Raw genomic sequence first — 23164 nt, 5'->3', positions numbered from 1 at the left:
AAGAAGGGCTTGTTCTGTTGCTTGTTTTTTTTCACTGCTGGATGCCACTGCTTAAAACAACATCTACCACAGAGAAGGCATGAATAATATTAGCTGAATGGATGAGTAGACAGACTCCTCTAATTCTCAGAAGCATGTCAATGAAATCCACATTCTGGTTTGCCTTAATGATGGCATTTAAGCCTTCGAGGACTTCTTTGTCATTCCACATGACCTGTAATCACAGAAATCTCTGAGCATTCTGTGCTAGTCACAGGCATGCAAAGAAAAATCAAGGACAAATAGTCAAAGAATACACAGTCTGACCACTGAAATACATACATTAATGGCACTTCAAAATAGAGTGTATTCGTGAGAGGGAGGGTTGTTTCCATTTAAGCAGCAAATTCTTTCATGTTGAAGAGCTACAAGGAGGCATGTCTTTGAAATGAAAGGTGGCCACGATTTGGACGGTAGTCCAAGCAGAGACAGCACTGGGCCTTTGGGCTGATGACAGGGAGTCAAGTTTGATTTTACTGCTTACAGTTGTTGGAAGACCTTATGCAAGTTACTGGATTATGCCAAACCTTGTAAAACAAGACTTTTAGATAGGGCTGTTGTAAAGACTGAAGAATATAATGTTTTTAAGCTGGTATTGGAAGGCCGGGCACATGAAAGATGCTCATGATGTCAGTGGCCCTCCAATTCAGAGAACTTAACTATCAACTGCTATAGAGCTCGGCTGTAGTTTCTCTTAGACAAATTTTAGTAAGTCAGATCTTATTAGAATGCCATTATTAGAACTTACTAGAACTGTTATTAGGCCAGCAGTCCTCCTTTACAGAGCTGTGAAGATGAAATGAGCTAATATATATTTGTGCAGAGGCATTTTGCAGGAGAGCATATCTGGGAAAGCAATATGGGCTCTTGAGCGTGAAATACGGGGTCACACAGACTTGAGCTGAGTTCTAATTCCAATCCTTTATAACCTGGTCACCTTTGAACCCTTAGTTAATCCTCCTGAGAATCAATTTCCTCATGTGTCGTGTAACACACTTTTTACCTGAAATAATGCATTTCTATAAGATTATGCAGATATTTCTGAAACACAATGTATTTTTAAGGAAATTAGAAGGTATTTGACATCCGATAATGGCTATTAGGGGTTGAGCATTGAATATTACATTGGTTATTGATGTCATATGATTATGAAGTAGCAGGATTGTCAATATTATGCAAAAGAGTAAAGAGAATACAATTGGTGGCAATATAGCCCCTCATTACCTTTGCTGTTTTCCTCTGCTAGTCAAGCATACTCTCCTCGGGCACGAGCCTCTCTTGGTGACTCTGGCTGTCCTCCCTGTTCTGTTGACTTCTTTATTTCTCTGTCTTACGCACCATTGCTTTAACAATAATTATGGATGTTTTGGGTCATTGGTATCTTTGGGAACCTGAACTCTGTGGGTCTTGAAAGTACTCAAACCTACAACACACACATGTACAACAAAAGAGTGCACATATTTCCATTGTGTTTCCCTGGAGATTAAACATGGACTGTAGGTCACAGGTTCAAGTTTTACTTTAAGAAAGGACTTCTCTGCTGGCCAGTCTTATGCAGAGGCTACGGCAAGCTGCCAGTAAGCATAAGCTGTTATCTAACATTCTTTTTAAATGGATCTTCTGTCTTTCCATTCCTTGGGAAAAACATAAGTTTTAGAAGAAATTACACTTCTCATGATTTGCTTTGAACCTGAGTCTAGGGGGTTCTCTTATTCTGCCTCTAGGGCTCTTGAGGGCCTCACAAAAACTTACTTCTTTGGGAAACAGTCTCAAAGTTATTTTTTTTTCCACTTTTGTGTCAATTATATAGTTTTATTTTTCCATTTCTTCCTTTATTGCAAATTTCCCTTTATCACCACAAATAAGAGAAAAAGCTGTCTTATTTATTTATTTTTTTCCTCTAGCTGTTTCAGAAATTGCTATAAAATGAAGATAGGGCACGAAAATGAGGCTTTGGACTTCCTACCATATATAACAGAATGTAAACAGCTATTGAACTGTTGTGGGAAAAAAATAAATTTCTATGACAGCAGGAATCACTGAACCGCACAACTTATCAAAATGCATGGCAAGACCCTATTCCAACATTCTAATATTCAAGTCAGTCAGCTAGTTCTCGAATTTTCTACAATAGTTGGTAGATCCTGTTAAAAGAAAACCATAGGCCCCAAATGGAGTCATTTATGTTAAGGCCCCATGTCAGCAACCAAGATTCGATACCTAACCTAACTACAGTTTCAACTCTACTCCCCCTGCATCAGAAGGTAACCTTCAACTAGTCAGCGTGAAATTACCTGGTCAGCATTAGTGAGATACTCCTCCGGATAGACTCCTTCTCTCCATTCCCCATAGGAAGGTGACCTTGCCTAAAACAATATATTCTTTGCTAATAGTTTCCCTTTTCTACCTCCTTCCTACTTTTAAACACTTCTTTTCCTACAGCTTGACAGAGCTCCTTTCTATTTGCAAAGTGATATGCTAATTCATGAATCATTTAAAAAAGCTAATCTTTGATCTTTCAAATTACTCAGCTGAATTTTTGTTGTTTCACAATCTCAGGGGGTTTATATCCATGGAATTCCTCATGGTTTTGAAGCTTGGGGGAATGGCAGACAAAGCAATTAAAACTATGCATGGGCAAAGTCAGGTCAACCTTATTTAATAAAGACTCAAAAATGTTTTTTTAGAGACTGTAATTCCCCAGTGATAGATTTATTTGACCATAGTTTTTCTTCACATTCTATATTGAGTTTTGCTGAATCCATCCATATATGTAAAACAGATATGATCCATATATATAAATATAATATATATATTTATATTTATATTATTTATTTATTTATTATTTTATATTTTTATATTTATATATTATATTTTATATTTATATTTTATATTATTTATTTATTTATAAAATATTTATATATAATATTTATATTATAAATATAAATATTTATAAATTTATAATTTATATAAAATAAAATAATATAAATATATTACGTATTATAATATAATATAGATATATATATTTTATATACAGTATATATTATATTATTATAATAATATTATTAATATTAATTATCAATTATCAATATTATTAATATTATATTAATATATTATAATATAATACATAATATAAATATAATATAACATTATTATTTTAATATAATATATAATATTAATATATATAACATATAACATATAATATTTATATATATAATAGTATATATAATATAAAATATATAATATATAATATTAATATATATAGTAATGTATATTATATATAATAATATATAATATATATATTAATATATAATATAATTAATATTATAATATATATAATATATAATATAATATAATATAATATATTTTATATTATATTTATAAAATATTTTATAAATTTTATATTATAAAATATAATATTTATATTATTTATAAAATATATATAAATATATAAATATAAATAAATAAATAAATAAATAAATAAATAAATATATATATATGGATCGACTACTGATAAACACACAGGTACCGATTTTGTAAGCAGCAGAAGTTAGGTCCCAAGATGATGAAAGACACATAGCTTTCTGGACATAAGAAAAGTCATTTTAGGCCTCTGGTTATCTTGTTAAAAAATCTATAAGTCATTGTGTTCTGCTAAACAGTCATTATCAGGCCGGGAAATAATCTAATCATGCCAGGGACAACAAATCAGTGGTAAAACTCCCAGTGCTGATTCAAAAGTGAAGACTGCCCTGATATACACTCTTGAATTATCTTTTCCAGATTTGTACCCCTGTGAGCCCTCAGATACCTCAGATACCCAAACAACTGGAGCCAGTATATCGATGATGCAGACCTTTGCCGGCTCTTGTGACTTTGGCAATCTTATGATTGCCACCTACCCCAATTCCACGTTGGATTCCCCATTGCATAAGCCCCTTGGTGAATGTGTAGGCACCCTTAGCTTAGAACGTCTCCATTTTTGTAAGTCCAGGAGGCACTGCTTTGGGAAAGACACCTGGTGTTCTCCTTTACTTGTTACAAGTAAAACCCTTCCTTTTGCTACTCTTCGGCTTTGCTGTGTTTTTTGGCTTCACATCCACCAAGAGGCTGACCCAGTTTCGGGTAGCAATATTTCCGTAGGCAGTATACTAAGTATATTTTCCATTTTCCCTTCTACATGGACTGCCATCCTTTGCCACTCTATCTTCTGCTCCAGGAGACCAACCAGTATGAACTGTATCAGTCAATTTGGCCACTGGGGGAAGAGCTAACAGGAGAAAAGAGATGGTTTAGAACGTGTATTCCCAGACTCTGTCCCTGCACAGCCAATCGAGGCCACATTAATCCCTAGATCAATGCCACAGTTTTTATCCCATCTTCCTCACGAAAAAATCTCTCTCTCCCTCTCTCTCTGTGCTCTGATAACGGCTCTTTCCCCTTCTCCTTTCAGGCCCACATGTAGTAAAATTCTGTGTCAAAGGACTAGTCTGTCCTTTGTGGCTTTTCCATACTCCATTCACATCTTTATAAATAGTCCCTCTATTAAGTCCTCTTCAATTTGGGCCATCTGATTCCTGATACGACTCTGACTGATATGGTAATTAATATGAGGAGTAGCCTAAAATGATACCCTTAAACTGGTCGCTGAGATTAGTTTGATTACATATTTAAAGAATGTGCAGATACATCATTTAATAGGGAAATGAGACACTGGTAAGCCATGGCATGTAGTGGCATCATGATAATTTTTTACGTTATTTTTAATTTAAATTTTAGTTATTTACCATAAACAATGTTGGTTTCAGGAGTAGAACTCAGTGGTTCATCACTTACATTCAACACCCAGTGCTCATCACAACAAGCACCCTCTTTAGCACCCATCACCCATCTAGCCCATCTCCCACCCACCTCCCTCCAACAACCCTCAGTTTGTCCTCTATCATTAAGAGTCTTTTGTGGTTTGTTTCCCTCTTTACCTTTCCTCGTCCCATATGCTCATCTGTTTTGTTTCTTAAATTCCACGTAATGAGTGAAATAATGTGCTATTTGTCTTTCTCTGACTGGCTTATTTCATTCTTTCTTAGAGCTGAGTAATATTCCATTGTATATGTGTGTATATATATGTATATATACAGACACCACATCTTGTTTATCCATTCATCAGTCGATGGACATTTGGGCTCTCTCCATAGTTTGGCTATTGTTGATGATGCTGCTATAAACATCAGGTGTTGTAGGCTCTAAGTCTCAAGCTCTCTTTTGTGTAGCAAAAGAGCGGGACGCAGGATGAAAAGTGAGAGATGGCTAATGTCCCGGAAAAGATAAGAGCCCCGAACAAGGGTCTTGCCCCATATTTATTAAGATCAGAAGGCTTACAAACATGATGGGCATGCACAAAGAGACAAAGAAGCTGGGAACATTAAGTTGGGGTTTTGAATATATATGGTGTTTGGGGTTTGGGTCAATATAAAACAAAATCCTGGCACTGGGAAGATGGGCAGATGGTTCTTAATGGCATACAGGAGGCACCATGTCTGTTACCTTAGCTAGCTTAGGGGATAAGACAGATAGGGTAAATAACTTCAGGGTTAACAAGGCACCTTTTCTGTTGTTAACCATCTCCACTCTGGGCTGCTTTACCTTCAGCACAGCGGTCTATAACTCAATTTACCTGTTTACCTAACTTGGTCCTTCCCTCCTGTGAAAGCAACTTTCTGCTATGGTGCTAAATTGGGGTGGGGGGGGCGGGGCGCTTCTGCCCTGAACGCGTAATCTTGCTTACCTCATATACCTTTGTATTGGGTGCCTTTGTGCCCCTCTCTATTCTGGGGACTCTGCACCTCCCTATTCTGGGGTCAAACTCTGGGTTTGAGTTTACCCAAACTTGGGTGTGAGCATCCTATGACTTTCTACTCCTTAATGCCTTGTTAACCCATTGGTATAAGCCCAGGGATTCCTAAGCTTATTCCCCACAATCAGGGTGCATGTGTCCCTTTGAATCAGTATTTGTGTATTCTTTGGATAAATACCTAGTAGTGCAATTGCTGAATTATAAGGTAGTTAGTTCTATTTTTAGTTTTTTTGAGAACCTTCATATTATTATCCAGAGTGGCTGTGCCAGTTTGCATTCCCACCAACAGTGCAAGAGTGTTCCCCTTTCTCCACATCCTCACCAGCACCTGTCGTTTCTTGTGTTAATCATTACCAGCAATGTCACAGCTTGAAGTGCAGTAAAAGAGCAAAGCACTGAAAAATCAACTGGTGTTAGGATTGATCACAACCACAATAACATTGATTGGAAAAATCATAGGGTCTTTTGAACCCCAGACTGTGATTACCTGATTCTTTTGAACCCCAAACTGTGATTACCTGATGGTAAACATGAAAGTGCATTTGGAAAGCTTCCACTGTGGGTTTGAGGGAGTTTCCCATTTCCATTAGTCTTTTAGGAAAGATATGGTTGAGGTCCAAGCCAGGGACTGATTGTGAGGGCTGCAGAGAAACAATACCAATGACATTGACCTTTGAACAACACATGTTTGAACTGTGTGGATCCACTTAACATGCAGATTTTTTTCAATGAATACAGGACAGTGTTGTGAATATATTTTCCCTTCCTTGTGATTTTCCTCATAACATTTTTTTCTCTAACTTTATTGTAAAAATACAGTATCAAATACATAGAACATACAAAATATGTGTTTATGTTATCACTAAGGTTTCCGGTCAATGGAGGCCATTAGTAGGTAAGTTTTTGGGGAGTCAGAATTTATATACTGATTTTTGAATATGTGTGGGTCAGTGCCACTAACCCCTGTGTGGTTCAAGGGTCAACTCTAAATACTAAACACTGCCAGAGATTTTATGGTAAGCTAAAATAATTGATGGAGAGAAGAATTGCGACCATTAAGCAATGGGATAGTGATATTGGGTAGACAAGGACAGATCCCAAAACAAAAATCCTTGCTTGAAGAGACAGTCCCTAACCTTGCCCACTTGAGGGAAATAGCTTTTCTCTGGACAAGTTTTCCAATGACTATGCTTAAGAAGTTGCCTCATGGGGGCAGCTGAACGGCTCAATCGGTTAAGCATTGGACTTTGGCTGAAGTCATGATCTCATGGTTTGAGCCCCATGCCAGGCTCTGTGCTTACAGAGTCTCTCCCTCTCTCTCTCTCTGTCTCTCTCTCTGCCCCTCCCCCAGTTGCATATTCACTCTCGTTCTCCCTCAAAAATAAATAAATGAATTAATTAATTAATTAAAAAAATTTAAAAAAAAGTTTCCTTATGGACTTATGTAATTCTCAACACCCAAATTCACCATACCACATTGACTCTGCAATGAAATTAAATATCATTAGCCCAGATGAAGAAATCAAAGACTTTCTCTTAGAGGAAATTTACACTAAGAAATTTATAAGATCCTCCCTATCTGTATTGGCACAAATTGAGGAAGCATGTAGGAGATTGGGTTCTAAAAGTGATAAACCAAGGAGACTGAAACATAAGGATTAATCAAGGCAAACTTATCACAAGTGGACCCATGAAGGATTCAGGAATTCATTGTGTTTCCTCAAGAACCCTAGCAATTTATGGTATAATTAAATACTCAATAGAATTGCTTTTTTTCCCACTGATTACTTACTGAAGAGAAGACATTCCCAATGCAGTGATGACAAAATATGTGGTTAACATCAATACCATAGGTTTAGTTAATTTCTTCATAATGTTTATATTTAGTGTGCTAACTTCCTAAGATTACTTATATGCTTATTGTAATCTTTTCATGTTGTAATAAACTTATTTGGAAATCTCCTCAAGGTAAATTTACAAAACAAAAATGAATAAAAATATCTTCTCAGGCCAGCAGTCATTTCTTATTTGGAAAATAGAACAGTTTTCCTAAAGTAAATAAAACAGGAGAAACATGTCAAATGATTAATTCTCCTCTTTTATTATTAAACTTTTAATGTCAATATGACTTTTCAAACAGAAGTGGTTTTTTTATCTTTTTTTTTTGAAAAATGATACTCCTTCTAAAATTATTTTTTCAATTCTCAGCCAACATTAAATAACCTGTTTTATGTTATTATTTTGCATCAATTTAATACATGAGAATAATTTAAGAAAAATTTAATCTTATGATAACTTTATTCTAGTTAGTGAGTGTATTCAATCTTCATCTGTTAAATCAAAGATTGAATCTGCATAGTTAGCTTTTCATTTAAGAATTATTATCTAATTCAGAATATTAGAACTACCCTTTTTCAATTGGTTATTCTCTGGTGTTATAGCTGCTACTGATTATTATTAGTAGTAGTATTCCTCAGTGCTGACTATTTCTTTCTGATCTTTGTACAACTCCCAGTTTTACTGGCACTATTTGGAAAACATAGATCTTTATAGTTATTATTTGCTGCTTATACCAATAAAACATGGACATACTGATATTTATTTGGATTTCTATATATTTCTATGTATTTCTCTCTCATATTTAATCATATTGCTATTTTTTAAAACCCAATCAAAATGAATATTTCCCTTTCTTTTGTTTTATTGCTACCTTCTTTTTTATTTTTAATTTTTTTAACATTCACTAGTTTTTGAGAAAGAGAGAGAGAGGGAGAGAGAGAGAAAGTCAGGGAGGGGCAGAGAGAGGGAGACACAGAACTCGAAGCAAGCTCCAGGCTCTGAGTGTCAGCACAGAACCGACCGTGGGGCTCAAACTCACAAACCACGAGATCATGACCTGAGCTGAAGTTGGACACTTAACCGACTGAGCCACCCAGGTGCCCCGATATCACTACATTCTTACACTCTCTCTATATACTTCTCTTTTTATGAGTATCCTGGACTCCTTGGATTTCATTGGTTCAATATATTGCAATAAAAAGTATACTATTCTGGTTATTATCATGATTTTTCTTTGATACTCAGAATGCCACAACTTCAACCATACGGGACCCTTTAAGTCGGTTCCTTTTGTCCCTGTCCTTATTGTTTTAGAAGCATCTATGTTTTCTAGACACAACAGAGTATTTCAGGCACAAGTTATTTATTTTCTCACTCTAAAACATAGACTGTCCTCTAAGAATTACTGATCCTTACGTGGGCAGTAGTAGTAAGGATACAAATTTAGATCTTAAGTGTGTGAAAGTCATGCAAAATATCAAGCGGTACAATGGATTGTCTTCTCTGAGCATAGAAAGAGTGGCAGTCTGAGGGGTATCTCTATACTGTTTTATCAACAGCGACTAGTGGATGGACTAATTGAGCAGGGACTGGGAATAAGACTGGAAAGTTAGTGACAAGGAGGTCTGAGAGAGTATATGGATGGAGCTCTTGGAAAGGACAGTGTGAAAGTTCTCGTGCTCCATCACAGATGTGAACTGCAGGGCACTGATTGCAGAAAAGGAAATCTGCACTGAGAATGTTGGAAGCCTGTTTCCCTATGTTTTCTCCTCACAGCTTTACAGTTTTAAGTCTTACATGTAAGTTTTTAATCCATTTTGAATTGAGTTTTGTATACAGTGGGTAATTAAGAGTCCAGTTCCACTCTTTTGCATGTGTATATCCAGTTTTCTGTATGTTTACTGAAGAGACCATCTTTCCCCATTGTGGGTTCCTTTGCACCTTTGTTGAAGATAGGTTGAACTTCGATGATCAGCCTTTTCTGGGCTCTGTATTCAATTCCATTGGTGTACATGTCTGTTTTTAGTCAAGCACCATACTCTTTAATTACAGAATTTGTAATCAGAAAATATGATGCCACCAGCTTTGTTCTTATTCAAGACTGTTTTGGCTGTTCATGGCCTTTTGTGGTTCCATATGCATTAATTTATATATATATATATATATATATATATATATATATATATATATCTGGGGAAAATGCCATAGAGGTTTTGATAGATTGAATCTGTAGATTGTTTTGGGGCAGTATGGACATTTTAAAGTAGTATGGAAATTTTAACAATCTTTTTCTTTCTGACCCATAAAAAGTGGCTTTCTTTTTCATTTACTTTTTTTTTTTTCAATTTCTTTCATCAATGTCTTTTAGTTTTTAGTGTATAGATCTTTTACCTCCTTGGTTAAATTTATTCCTAAATATTTTATTTGTTTTGATGCTAGGGTAAGTGGGATTTTTGTCTTAATTTTCCTTTCAGATAGTTTGTTGTTAAGGTATATAAATGCAACTAATGTTTGCATGTTGATTTCTTTTACCCTGATGCTTTATTAAAATTTTGTAATAGTTCTAACATGTTTCTGATGGAGTCTTTTGGGTTTTCTCTATATAAGATCATGTCATCTTATCATCAATAGGATACCATATTGCTTCAAAAAACCTCCGGAATTTAGCGGCGCCTGGGTGGTTCGGTCGGTTGAGCGTACGACTTTGGCTTAGGTCATGATCTCACAGTTTGTGGGTTCGAGCCCTGCAACAGGCTCTGTGCTGACCGCTTGCTCAGATCCTGGAGACCGCTTCAGATTCTGTGCCTCCTTCTCTCTCTGCCCCTCCTCTGTTCACGCTTTGTCTCACTCTGTTTCTCAAAAATAAATAAATGTAAAAAAAAAATGAAAAAAAACCTCCGGAATTTATAATAGGTCTTTGTGCTGACCATGGACCCAGACAATGTACATATTAATGTGAGAAAACTTTCAGCGCTTTTCGTATCACTTGTAAACTACACAAACCTATGAAAGTAATTGCTCCTTCTGGATTTCAGTCTAGTGGAGTCCTCTCTGTTTCTCAGAGTTGTGAGGCTCAAATATACGATAACAGATATGTTCCATGTATTGATTTTCCTTTGTATACTGAGCAGCTTCAATTGCAATTCCAAAGCCAATGCACTCTGAGAGGTTGACACCTGGTAAGGATCTACTCTGGGAGTCTCCAGCTTTCTCAAGGTAGAATTGGACATTCCAAAAAATCTTGGATGCAGTACTTTTTAGATTGTTTTCAACAGTAGTTCTTAAAAGTTGGAATACAGTAGGGAAAAAAGTGGAAGCAACAGTATGAAACTCCCTAAGAGGTTCAATATTTTGGGCTGTTTTGTGTAAATCCACAAATGTATCTTTTTTTCCCACTAAAAATGTTGGAAAATCAGGTGTTAAGGGCTCACCTGGAGAGCTTTTAAAAGTACCTATATCAGAGTCCTATCTGCAAGGATTATGATTTAATTGATTCAGGGTAGGTCTGGGCATTGATGAATAAATTGATAAATGAAGCCAAAGAAACTACAACAGCCATTCAGGATTTGAGAATTACCAGATTAAGTGATATCATTATGTGAAGGCATGATTTGACTCAGCTGGCTCTTTGTACATTGGAAGGACTTAACTAATGTTAACTTTTTACTTCCCTCCCTTTCTCTCTTCCTTCCCTATTTTCTTCCCCCTTTTTTTTTTTTTCACTTCTTCCCTTTGGTTCCATAACAAGGGAGGAATATAGTGGTCTAGACTTTTTGTGTCCGTTTTAAAGACGCATAAGCTGAGGCTCATGAAAGTGAAGTGATGTGTTTGAGGTCACATGTAGGAAGTTCCCACGCTGGCCCTACTGTTTCCCTATAAACAGTTTGTATTTCATCACTATGCAATAGTACATGGTTCCAGAGTTTGTTATGATCATGGAAAGGGGAACGTAGGGTTCACATTTGCTATGTGGATAGTTGAGAGTACACTAGCATCATTAGCATCCCTAAATTCCAGTAGGTTCCAGGAAATGACTCTGTGTTTGGTCTCTGAACCCTAGATTTTACGTTTTGCTCTTCTTGGAGTGAATGCACTCACTCATATTTATGATGACTGGTATTAGGCAGTACTGAAGGATGAGGACACCCTGATCACTTGGAAGGGTCACTTTAACCTTGATACAGGTTCATCTGCAGAGCAGGGAGGGGAGGAGGAGCAACCAACAAATGCATCAACCAGGAATACCTCGGAACACATAATTAAGTTTTAATTACCGATCTGGGACATTATCCCTCAAGAATCTCAAATTCAGCCAAAGGTCCCAAAGCAAGGATACTCAGATGACTTAGGGGCTGCACTCTGTATGCATTCATCATCTTTACAAAAGGGCTGAATGGGATTATAGCACCATCTCTCATCAGTTTTTGTGTACATGAGTATGTGGTGCGGAGAGGTATGAAGCAGGTTATTGCATTGGTTATGGCCTTCGGGTAGGTTTTATCTGTTGTGCCTATGATTACAATTGTCTATTAGATGTAAAAGAAAAAAAGGAAGAGTGAAATAAAGCTATCAGTTATTTAACTAGAAGATTTTGGAATTAGGCAGACTAAAGTACAAATAATGGCTCAGCTAAATGCTCTGACTGAGAAAACGGCATAGTTTCTCTCAACTTCAATTGTCTCCTCTTCAGAAAGGATCTAAGTACATTTTGGAGTTATTGTAAGGATACGATTTAATACCAGCAAAATACCTACAAAAATATTTGTCATGCAAATAGAGAATTATAATGCACAGAATTAATATCATTTTCTTCTTGGGTGATTTTTTCCTTTTCCATAAAGAAGTTTTTGTTTGTTTGTTTTGTTTTGTTTTGCAGGTGGGGGTGGCAGGGGTGCCTGTTCTGAATATCACCATTTGTTAGCTTGTGTTATTGATGTTTACTAACATGGTATTCTTGCTGGAGTGTGGGGTTGGCTCCCTCTCAGAGCATGGCCTCCTTGGGCCCCTTGCTTTCACATTTTCATATTTGCCTCCTTCTCCTCCATGTTGCATCAAACCCAAACCCCCATTATTTGTTTAAAGGACTTTTTGAAATGGATGCCTGAGTGGTTCAGTCAGTTAAGTGTCTGACTCTTGGTTTCGGCTCCGGTCATTATCTCTGGGTTCGTGAGATTGAGACCCATGTCGACTCTGTGCTGACAGCATGGAACACGTTTGGGATTCTCTCTCTCCCTCTCTTTCTGCCCCTCTCCTGCTTGTGTTCTTTCTCTCTCTCAAAATAAATGAATAAACTTAAAAAAAAGACTTTGTGTAGCTAATTTACACTAAGTGGTAAATTATCATCTACAGTGCAGTTCATAAACAATCTTAGTAGTGCTTTTGCAAAAATATGATTAATTCTTTTTCTAGTATAATTTTCAAAACTCACCAATGGATTCACTGGCAAAAATATTTAAGGTCTTCCTGGTTAGCTTTTCCTAAAGTTTTTCCCTAACTAGGTGGGAAACAGGATTTTGATGCTATCTTTACTCTTTTGGTTAAAAATTTTTAATGTTTATTTATTTTTGAGAGAGAGAGACACACAGTGCGAGTGGGGGAGGGGCAGAGAGAGAGGGAGACACAGAATCCGAAGCAGGCTCCAGACCCTGAGCTGTCAGCACGGAGCCCCATGTGGGGCTTGAACTCACAGACCACAAGATCATGACCTGAGCCAAAGTTGGATGCTTAACTGACTGGGGCCCCTATGCTATCTTTATTCTTAATTTTTTAAACTTCTTAGTCTTTAATCTTTAGCAATAAATTTTGTTGATGGATGAGCTGATAATGGATGCAAAGACATTACAAAGTTCGGCAATACTACACACATGAAGGGACTATGTAGGTTTGTGTAGGTTCTAAACCTTCCTATAGTGATGTATCAAAAAACTTCCAATATAATTATGTCTAATAGTCTTTTCACTTTCAGAGCACAAATTTATTTATAGCAAATTGGTTATAAGCCTGGAGTTTATATAATATTGTGAGCTATGATTTCTTAGGTTCTATGTGTCAGATACTATGCTAAAATTGCTAGATGGACTTTCTAATGTAATCATTAAGATAATCCTATGAATTAGATACTAATATAGTTCCCACTTGAGCTAGGAGGAAAAAAAAAAAGGCTTAGAAAAGTTTTGAAACTTACCTGAATGACCCACCAGAGAGCCGGTAGAGTCAGAATTCATATTCAGGTGGTCTTTTTCCAGAGTTGATTTCTACCCCAACACTACGGTGCCTTGCAACATTAGCCCTGGAAAAGGAGGTATGGATTGTGAAAGACCGATAATATCATTGCTACACATCAAAATCTATCCTTCAAACTTAATAAACAATTTGCAGCAAAAAATGTTTTCCATTGCACACATGATTTATATGGCAAAGATTAAAGATGTAGCTTTTAAAAATCCTGAATTTATGAAGGAACAGTAGATTTCTCCAGCATGATGTAAAATATATTGTAGATTTCTTCCTGTGACTTGCAGAACAGAAAGAGCAGCCATTTTTTCTGTGAAATACGTAACATGACTGATATCTTGTGTCTGTATGAAGATAAAATAACCTGAGCTTAAGTAAAGTATAAGTTAGCACACGTTGTACCTTCTTGGTAACAAGTCACATTAACTATTTCTCTCTCTCTCTCTCTCTCTCTCTCTCTCTCTCTCTCTCCCTCTCCCTTTTCTCCAAATTGAATTAGGTGGCTTTTTGAGCCTTAGGAAGTATTGTTTAGAAAAATAAGTGATTTGGTAGTAAATGATTTTGCCGGACTCTATTCTTCCACTAAAATTACGGCTCAGATTTATTCTTCATCTGAGCTCCAGACTTAAGAAAAATAAGAAATAAGAGGAGTTTATTTGCGTTTTATCAACATTTGAGAGTGCTTATTATGTGCCAGGGAATGGCAAAACATAAATAAACCTAACAGCATTCCTAGAAACCCAAAGTCAATTGGAGAGATAGACTCACAACTTTGTATTCACTCACATAAGGACAACAATCAATTATGTTCAAAGGATGAAAAAGGTTCAGCAGAGGGTGCTCTCGTTAACTTTGTTCGGATGAATTAGATTAGGGAGAGTTTCCAAGATAATGTCATACATGCCTAGTATTTAAAGGGCTGAATAGAACTGAGTTTTCCAGGAAGAAAAGTTGGAAGGAGACATTTAGCAACCGTAGCTTTTTGCCTTGAGAGGTAAGACGGACATGTGCAGTCAGCTAGGGGGTTGGTTGCTTGCTTGAGATGGCTGTATAGAATCTATAGGTAATTACCAACTATCCAGGGCTTTTCAACCTATATCCCAACCTAATTCACCCAACCTAATTGGGTGAGCTTGCTTCCTATTATAGGAGGTACGTTCATCTGCAAAAGTGTCTTTATTCCTCTTTTCCTTGTAATGGACTTGCAACTCTGTGTTCTGATAGGAATAGAAACAGATTTGTATCCTGGAAAGTGACAATTGAATGGATTCTAACTCACTTTCAGCAGCTGTAGCCATCAAGTAACTAAAAATGCTGTTTGTGCATGTAAAGGAACTAAATGTGGAGCGAGTATACTTATGTTCCTTTATGTGAACAATTCTACATATGCATACATGCCTAGGGAACCAGGACTGTTACATTTGCCGTGGTTTTCTCACTGTAGACACAGCTATATTAGACACATGTGTGTTGTATATATATTCAGTAATTCAGTGATTTAGGACAAGTTGTTTAGCGTCTTAAAGACTTAGTCTCTCTGTCATTTAGGGGAGTAGGTGAAGAATGCCAATAATTCATGATCTGTGCACTTGACAAGACTCTTTAGTGAGAATCACACGAATCATAATGATAATAGTTAACATATATTGAGTTCTTACCATATATGTCTGACTCTGTTTTAGGTGTTTTACTTGCATTATCTCATTTATCTCGTCCGTCAATTTTGAGGAGCGTGCTCTGCCCCAGTCCCACAGATGAGGACAGTTGGGCACAGGCCAGTGTCATGAATTGTGCACAGGCACGCGGCGGACACACACGCGTCATCCTGCTCTCCAGTGGCACACCCCATCCACCTCACTACTAACGGTGTGATCTCCTGAGTGTGTGTCACTTTGTCAACAGAGAAACTCACTGTGGATGTCATTTACTGTCATAGTCACTTCTAGAATCACCAAAACGTTTCTTCCTTGCAACAGAACTTTCTTAGTGCTGTTTGAAGGGCCTGGGAGGAAGCTCTGAAACTCCTGCTCACTCTGTTTCCTGCTGCTCCAGGTGAACACAGGACTGTGACCTGACTTCTCCCTCCTCTTTCCAGGTCCGCCCCTCCTGTATCCCTAGACTTCAGATTTTAGATAATTTAGTGTACCAGTTCACTGAATTATTTGATTTGAAAAGCCCTGATTCAAATCAAAATATAAGAAAGCCCTTTAAAAGACATTACATGTGACTCGATACTATTTGAGAAAGGATGTATTGCATAAAGTGGTCTTTTTCATGACCCACAACTACTTGGTTCTTAAAGGTCTTCCTGGTAAGATTCCCCATGCTCTCAGGGATGGGGCTGTTTTCTTCATCACAACTTGCCACTCGACTCTGAGCTCTGAGACTGTCGAAAATGTCTATTGGGTTTACTAGTGTATGCCCAGCATCTGGTACATTCTAGATTATTATAAAGGCATTTTTGAAAAAAAAAAACGAAAAAAAAAGGAAAGACAAAAATGAATGAACAAATGAGTGAATGAATGATTGGCAGTTCTTCTGGCTGCTGTAACTGCGCCTGTCTCTGGGACACTTTCTTACCCTATGTATCTGCCTTAAGTCACTGCTTTTGATCTGCTCATGGCTGCAAGTCAGTTAGCCAAACACGCTAACTTAGTACATAAATAAATTTAGAGTAAGTAGGCACAGGGTGGGAGATGAGGAGCTCTCAATGAGTAGACCTGGTAACTTTAACTTGTCTGGATCTTTTTCATTCATATGACTTCTCTGAAACAGTTTTTATTACAGAAGTGAATTCTAGATAAATGTAGCTTCACTGTACATTAGTAGAACAATTAATACTGGATGTTATTTGTGGATTGGCTCTCGCATGTAGATATGGTCTTAAATTCTTTGTACACATCATTTAATTTAATCTGCAAAAAATCAGTTCTCCCATTTTTTTTACCTAATGAAACTATCCAAGACCCCACAATATGGAGGTGGTGAGGCTGGTAGAATTGGCCATTTGTGTGATCCATGACTGGTTTTGTTGGTGTGTGCAGTCTTCGTTCTTCGGGTGTCCGGGTGTCTAAGCAGGAGAAGGTTGCCTCAGAGTGATACAGAAGAATGTATCTGCCAATCTGTTCCTGCCATTACTTTTAGGTTAGCACAGGAAGCTATGCCCTTCCTTGAGTTTTACTTAAGTTCTACGTCATGCTGCTCTGTTGTTGGGTGTGGAGCAAGGACATAATTAGATCTTTTTAAAAAGGTAGGGCATGAGGAAGGCTTTGAAGAATGAGTAGGTTTTGAACAGATTATAAACCAACCAAAGAGCATATTCTTGGAGAAAATTCAAGTATATCTGCTTAACTTAAAAGAGTCGTTGAGTTTGGAAATCTTAACCTCATCAAGAGAATATGGCCTCCAAAAGTAGAAGAAAAGCTTTCCATTTGTAGTACAACTCAGATACTCAAGATATGATTCCAGGTCAAGACTTTTCTTTGCTTTCCTATTTATGTCTTAAATTTCCAACACTTAGATATAGGACATTTGATGTTTGTCTTCAAGGGGATGCTTCTGTAAAAAGGGGGTGGTTTGAAAAATGGATATGATAAAAACAAACTTCACTGTGACTGAATTTGTGTTCCTGGGCCTCTCATCTCAGCCAAAGATGCAGCTCATTCTTTTTATTATGTTCTTGTTTTTCTATTTATTAACAGTAGTGGGGAATATTACAATTATCACTGTTATTCAGATAGAACCTCGTCTCCAAACCCCCATGTACTTCTTCCTCACTAATTTATCCTTTCTAGATATCTGCTATACATCCACCAATGTCCCACAAATGCTGTCCAACATGGTGGGGAAAAAGACCATCCCATTCTCTAGCTGTGCTACTCAGATGTACTTCTCCCTCTCCTTTGGAATGATTGAATGTGTTCTCCTTGGGGTCATGGCTTATGACAGATATGTAGCCATTTGTCACCCTCTTCATTATACTGTCATTATGAACCAAAGTGTCTGTGTCCAATTGGCAACCATTTCTTGGTCCATTAGCTTCCTGAGCTCCATGGTTATCAATGTCCTCACCTTGAGTTTGCCCTACTGTGGGCCCAATGTCCTGAATCACTTTTTCTGTGAGGTCCCTTCTGTCCTGAGGTTGGCTTGCACTGACACCTCATTTACTGAGCTGGTTGTTTTCATCTTCAGTATTATCATCGTCTTCATTCCTTTTCTCCTGATTGTTGTTTCCTATGCCCGAATCCTTCTATCAGTCCTCAGGATACGGTCAGCCTCTGGAAGGCACAAGGCACTGTCCACCTGTGCCTCCCATCTGACAGTGGTGGCCTTGTTCTACGGAACTGCCATCTTCATGTACATGAGACCCCAGTCGAAGTCCTCCAGGGCTGGGGGCAAGATCATTGCAGTGTTCTACACTGTGATCACACCTATGCTCAACCCCTTGATCTATAGCCTAAGGAACCAAGATGTGAAAGGAGCTTTAAGGAGAGCTATTGCAAAACAGAAGACAGGAGGGGTCTTAATGGGACATAAAGTTAACTGTTAATCTAAGATGGCTGACTTCTGGATATGAAGTAAGACAATAAATAAGACCTTGAACCGTCAGTGTTTGTCCTGCCATTCATAAAGAACACATAAAGCCAGCTGCAAACTCAGCAGGAACACATATTCTCCAAGGGCAAATTGCAGCTTTAATGTGCCAAAGTAACTTCTTTCATTGGGTGACTATTTGCTTACTCACTATGAAATTTTAGTTCTCTAAAATCATAGACTATCTGAAATTAATTGCTTGACGTTATAACAGTAAGATGAAACATCTTATTACTGCTGGAGGATCTAAAGCATATTCATATAGAGAAAAATCCTAAATTTTTAACTCAGGTGGAGAAATTCAGATAAGGGATTTTGGACATAACATTTCACATCTGTGTTAATTTGGTAGTGAACAAGGAAACAAGACTTTGCATCTACTTTGTGGTTTAGACCAATTTTGACTCCTTTACATACATACAGGCTTGCTTTGTAACAAATATATCAAAATATTGCTTCATTTAAAGTTCATGAGGCAGCCAGATCATGCAGGGCTGAGATGACTAATAAGCAGTAATGACTTATTCTTAGTAAAATGTGACACACACACACACACACACACGCACACACACATTTGTGGAAATAAATGTTTCCTGTATTTTGAAGCTCTAAAAAGAATTGTTTTTTAAAATAATTATTCTTTGAATTAAGAGAATAGAATATAATTTAGCATTATTATGCTTAATAACCATATATATGGCCTTTGATTAACATGCCATTAAATTAGCTACTCTATTTCAAAAATTTCCTCACTTATGTTTTTTACAATTTAGAAGAAAATAAAAGTGTAATTCCACTCTCAGATATTCAACCACTAAAATGCAACCATTTCATCTACCTAAATATGAAGGTCTTATAAAATCAGTAAATGAAGCATTCTTGATGGACTGGTTTAACATTGATTCAAAAAGTAAAAGGCAAAATCAGTAACCAACTAGTCAAATTCATTATAAGCAGGGTGCTTTTTTTGTGTTATATGTGCCTTAATTTATAACTTTATATGTTTGCTTGAGACATGAATAAGGATTAGAAACATCTACTTCTAATCAACTTTCTTCTGAACAAAAGTAAAATTTGAAATTCGCTCAAATATTACCAAATAAGAAATACAACAACATACTTGGTTGGCTATTTATGAGTTAGAAACAATATTAAATTCGTTTTGATAAAGGAACGCGAAATGCCCAAAGGTACATCAAATGGAAAGCTTATTTTTTGCTTCACAAAAATTACCCATCCATTTTACTCTTCGGCTCCATAAATGAGTGGCAAAGTTAAAAACGCAGAAAACATTTGCAAAACCATTCTCACAAAGGAACACATAGCTGAAACATGTAAACAAATGGAAGTGAGTATTTTTGTGTAGTTTTCCTAAAATTATTTTTAGACCAATTGTTTAGATCTAATCAACGTTTATTTATTTTTGGGACAGAGAGAGACAGAGCATGAACGGGGGAGGGGCAGAGAGAGAGGGAGACACAGAATGGGAAACAGGCTCCAGGCTCTGAGCCATCAGCCCAGAGCCTGACGCGGGGCTCGAACTCACGGACCGCGAGATCGTGACCTGGCTGAAGTCGGAGGCTTAACCGACTACGCCACCCAGGCGCCCCTGTTTAGATCTAATCAATGTGTTCTGATTAGTTTGTTTTGATCAGTAGCTTGGAGTTGGGCGGACAAAGGGTGGTAAACAGTTCACACAGCCCACGCCTAATTTAGTTCCCATCCAGACCTTTTCAAGCCAACTTTCTTCCTTTCCTATGTTTGCTTCTTTTGACAGAAAAGGAAAATGTAACACTTAAAGACATTTAACTGATAATTCTATGTACAATAGGTTACCTCATTACTAGAACAAACAACAATTTATTTTAAGATTAACACAAATAGGGGCGCCTGGATGGCTCAGTAGGTTAAACACCTGACTTGGGCTCAGGTCATGATCTCACGGCTCATGAGTTCGAGCCCCGTGTGGGGCTCTGTGCTGACAGCTCAGAGTCTGGATCCTGCTTCCGATTCTGTCTCATCTTTCTCTGCCCCTCCCCTGCTTGTGCTGGCTCTCTCTCAAAAATAAATAAACATTTAAAAAATTTAAAAAAAAGAGTAACACAAATAATCATGAACCCAATTATTGGTCCTTCACAACATCAAATGTCCCATTGAATTACTTCCTCCCTACATTTGTTTGGCATGATGGTAACATGATGACAGCATAGCTAAGAAAAATACTAACTAACACTTTGTTCATATGTAAATAAAATTAAAGCCTAGAGTAAACAAAATAATCAGAGAATGTACTGTTATCATGAGCTTCAGTCTCTCAGTACTTGATTAATCAGTGCTTAAGGTATTATTGTGTATTATAAGGGACTACACTTGGAACGAGAATAATGAAATTACAATCGCACAGTTTTAATTTAGCTACGTTAATAGGAACAAGCTATTCCATGGCTGTGAGCCTCATTTCCTTCATTTACCAAATGAGATTGTTGTGGGATTGGATCATCTTTAAGTATCCATCAATCACGTCTTATAGCTAGCTACCTCTTTCTCTCTGGAATAGATGTATTCTAAGTTTATCATCAAATTTATGTATAATAAACCTATCAGAATCTCTCCTGCGATGACATTATATTTGCATTTTTTGGATTTGGTTGATTTGTTTTAAGGATAATAATGTAATGTTGAAAGACTTAAGGTCATCATGGTAAAACAGAGGATATAATAAACCCTGTTGTCCTACGTCATGTTACCAGCTTTCTTAATGAGTATCTTTTCTCTTAAAGTGAAAAACATTAATTTAGTGTTCTGGTTGGTAAAGGGCTGGAAGGGAAACACTGGAAGGGAAGAAAGTCACAGTGAAACTGATTATTCCTCCTTAATACCATTCTCTCAGTGTCATACGAAAGCTAAACTATTTCTTTGACACCATTTCCTATTTTGCCTCTTTCCCTTGCTTATTCGTGATACAGTGACTCCTCCGGCCCATCTGACCTCGTGAAGATTCAGCTCACTGGGGTCGTAGGCAAATGTGAGTCTCTCAACAAATGCTTCATAATACAATCCTGTCTAAATCCCAACTAATCAATCTCACCAACTCATCAGACTTTATGTAACCAAAAACCAGAGCTTTATACCGGTTCTCCAGTTCTAATTATGCCTGTCACTTTCTACAGGGCTCTACGCTTCTCTGTTTTATAAAACCCTGGACTAAGAATAAAAAAAAAAAAATTCCAATCTCAGCCACTACTTACACGCTAGGAGCACATCGGCACGCCATCTAAACGTTTATAACTCCAGTTTCATCATCTTAAAATATGAGGTCAGTAAAGTAGTCCTGTGAATTTCAAGATCTTATAGATAGTTTCAGTAGGTTTCCTGAGACCCAGAGTTGGGGCTCAGTTTTGGCAGTTCTCTAGTCCGGGAGGGCGTGGTCATTCATTTGTTCAATGAGCATGTGTTACTTACTTACTACCTTCCAGCGTTTGAGGACAAAAAATGAGACTACCTTAAAGTTTCACAGGCTCCCTAGGAAGCCTGTATATTAAAGGACTATGTACACAGTACCACACTAACACGGAGGAAAGCTATCATTTATTAAGCCCCAAAGTGCTTAAATACCCTACTTAGATTTTTCTTATATTTTAATATCTGAACAAGGGCATTTTTAAGAGTGAGAAGTAACCGTATTGATACTTACTCCAAGATAAAAACAAAACTGCCTTGTGCCAGAGGGACAACTGGCCACAAGAATGCTATTCTTTTGTTCGTTCGTTTGTTTGTTTTTTGAAATATTTTTAAATTTAAATCTAAGTCAGTTAACATATAGTGTAATAATGATTTCTGGGAAGAATTTAGTGATTCAGCTCTTACGTATAACAGCCAGTTCTCATCCCAACAAGTGCCCTCCTTAATGCCCATCACCCGTAACACTATCCTTCTTAATTCTCACTGCAACCCGATACATTATTGGCACCATTTTGCAGATGAGGAAAAAGTGAGTCCAGGAAAAACCTACAGAAGTGATGATTGATTTGTGACATAAAACAGTGTTTTCTAGGTGGGTTAGTGGCCTTGGAAGCATTGGACTGGTTTTAGTGAAAGTATACAAGGGGGGAAATTGTCTTCAAACTGAAGACACTGAAGAGAGGGGTCTTGTCAAAACTCACATACCCTGTTAGCAGCAGAGCCCAGGTCTACAGCTCTTATTCTCGGGCTTTGCATAGCTCTTGATTTGGTTATTGGTGGCGGCAGTTTCAGAGAGATAATATAGTAACTGGATGTATGATGCACTCCTCATTGGCAGATGCCTGTCTTATATTTGTGTCCTCCAGAACCTGGCATACATCTAGCACTTACAAGTTTTTGCTGAATATATGAAGGGATGGATCCTGGGCTGAGTTAAGTCATCCCTTATACCAGTCCCATTCCCTATATATTTAACTACATTTTCTCTGACTTATCTTCAGAGTAGAGAAGCTTGCAACATTTGGACCTGTCATTCCTCATGACCTTGAAAAAAATACGCTTTGGTGCAATTGGCTCTTTATTTCCCCTTTCAAGTTTCGTCTCCCTTTCCAAGCAACATGTGAGACAATTTTAAATAAAAAA

The 23164-nt window shown here is 37.2% G+C and overlaps 1 protein-coding gene across 1 annotated transcript; it reads left to right on the top strand.

Moving 5' to 3' along the window:
- Window positions 1–17549: 17549 nt before the first annotated feature.
- On the top strand, window positions 17550–18515 carry LOC101086255 (olfactory receptor 2G3-like). Its single transcript, XM_003993353.2, has one exon. The coding sequence runs from the start codon at window positions 17550–17552 to the stop codon at window positions 18513–18515; it is 966 nt and encodes a 321-aa protein (XP_003993402.1).
- The last annotated feature ends 4649 nt before the right edge of the window (window positions 18516–23164 follow it).

The sequence above is a fragment of the Felis catus genome, chromosome D1 (genome assembly GCF_018350175.1).
Source record: "Felis catus isolate Fca126 chromosome D1, F.catus_Fca126_mat1.0, whole genome shotgun sequence".
Classification (NCBI taxonomy): domain Eukaryota; kingdom Metazoa; phylum Chordata; class Mammalia; order Carnivora; family Felidae; genus Felis; species Felis catus.
The sequence above is the reverse complement of the archived record's forward strand: the minus strand, read 5'-3'. Positions and strand labels throughout refer to the sequence as shown.

Excerpts from the sequence above, each read along its gene's own strand:
- LOC101086255 (XM_003993353.2), top strand. The coding sequence starts at position 17,550 with ATGGATATGATAAAAACAAACTTCACTGTGACTGAATTTGTGTTCCTG.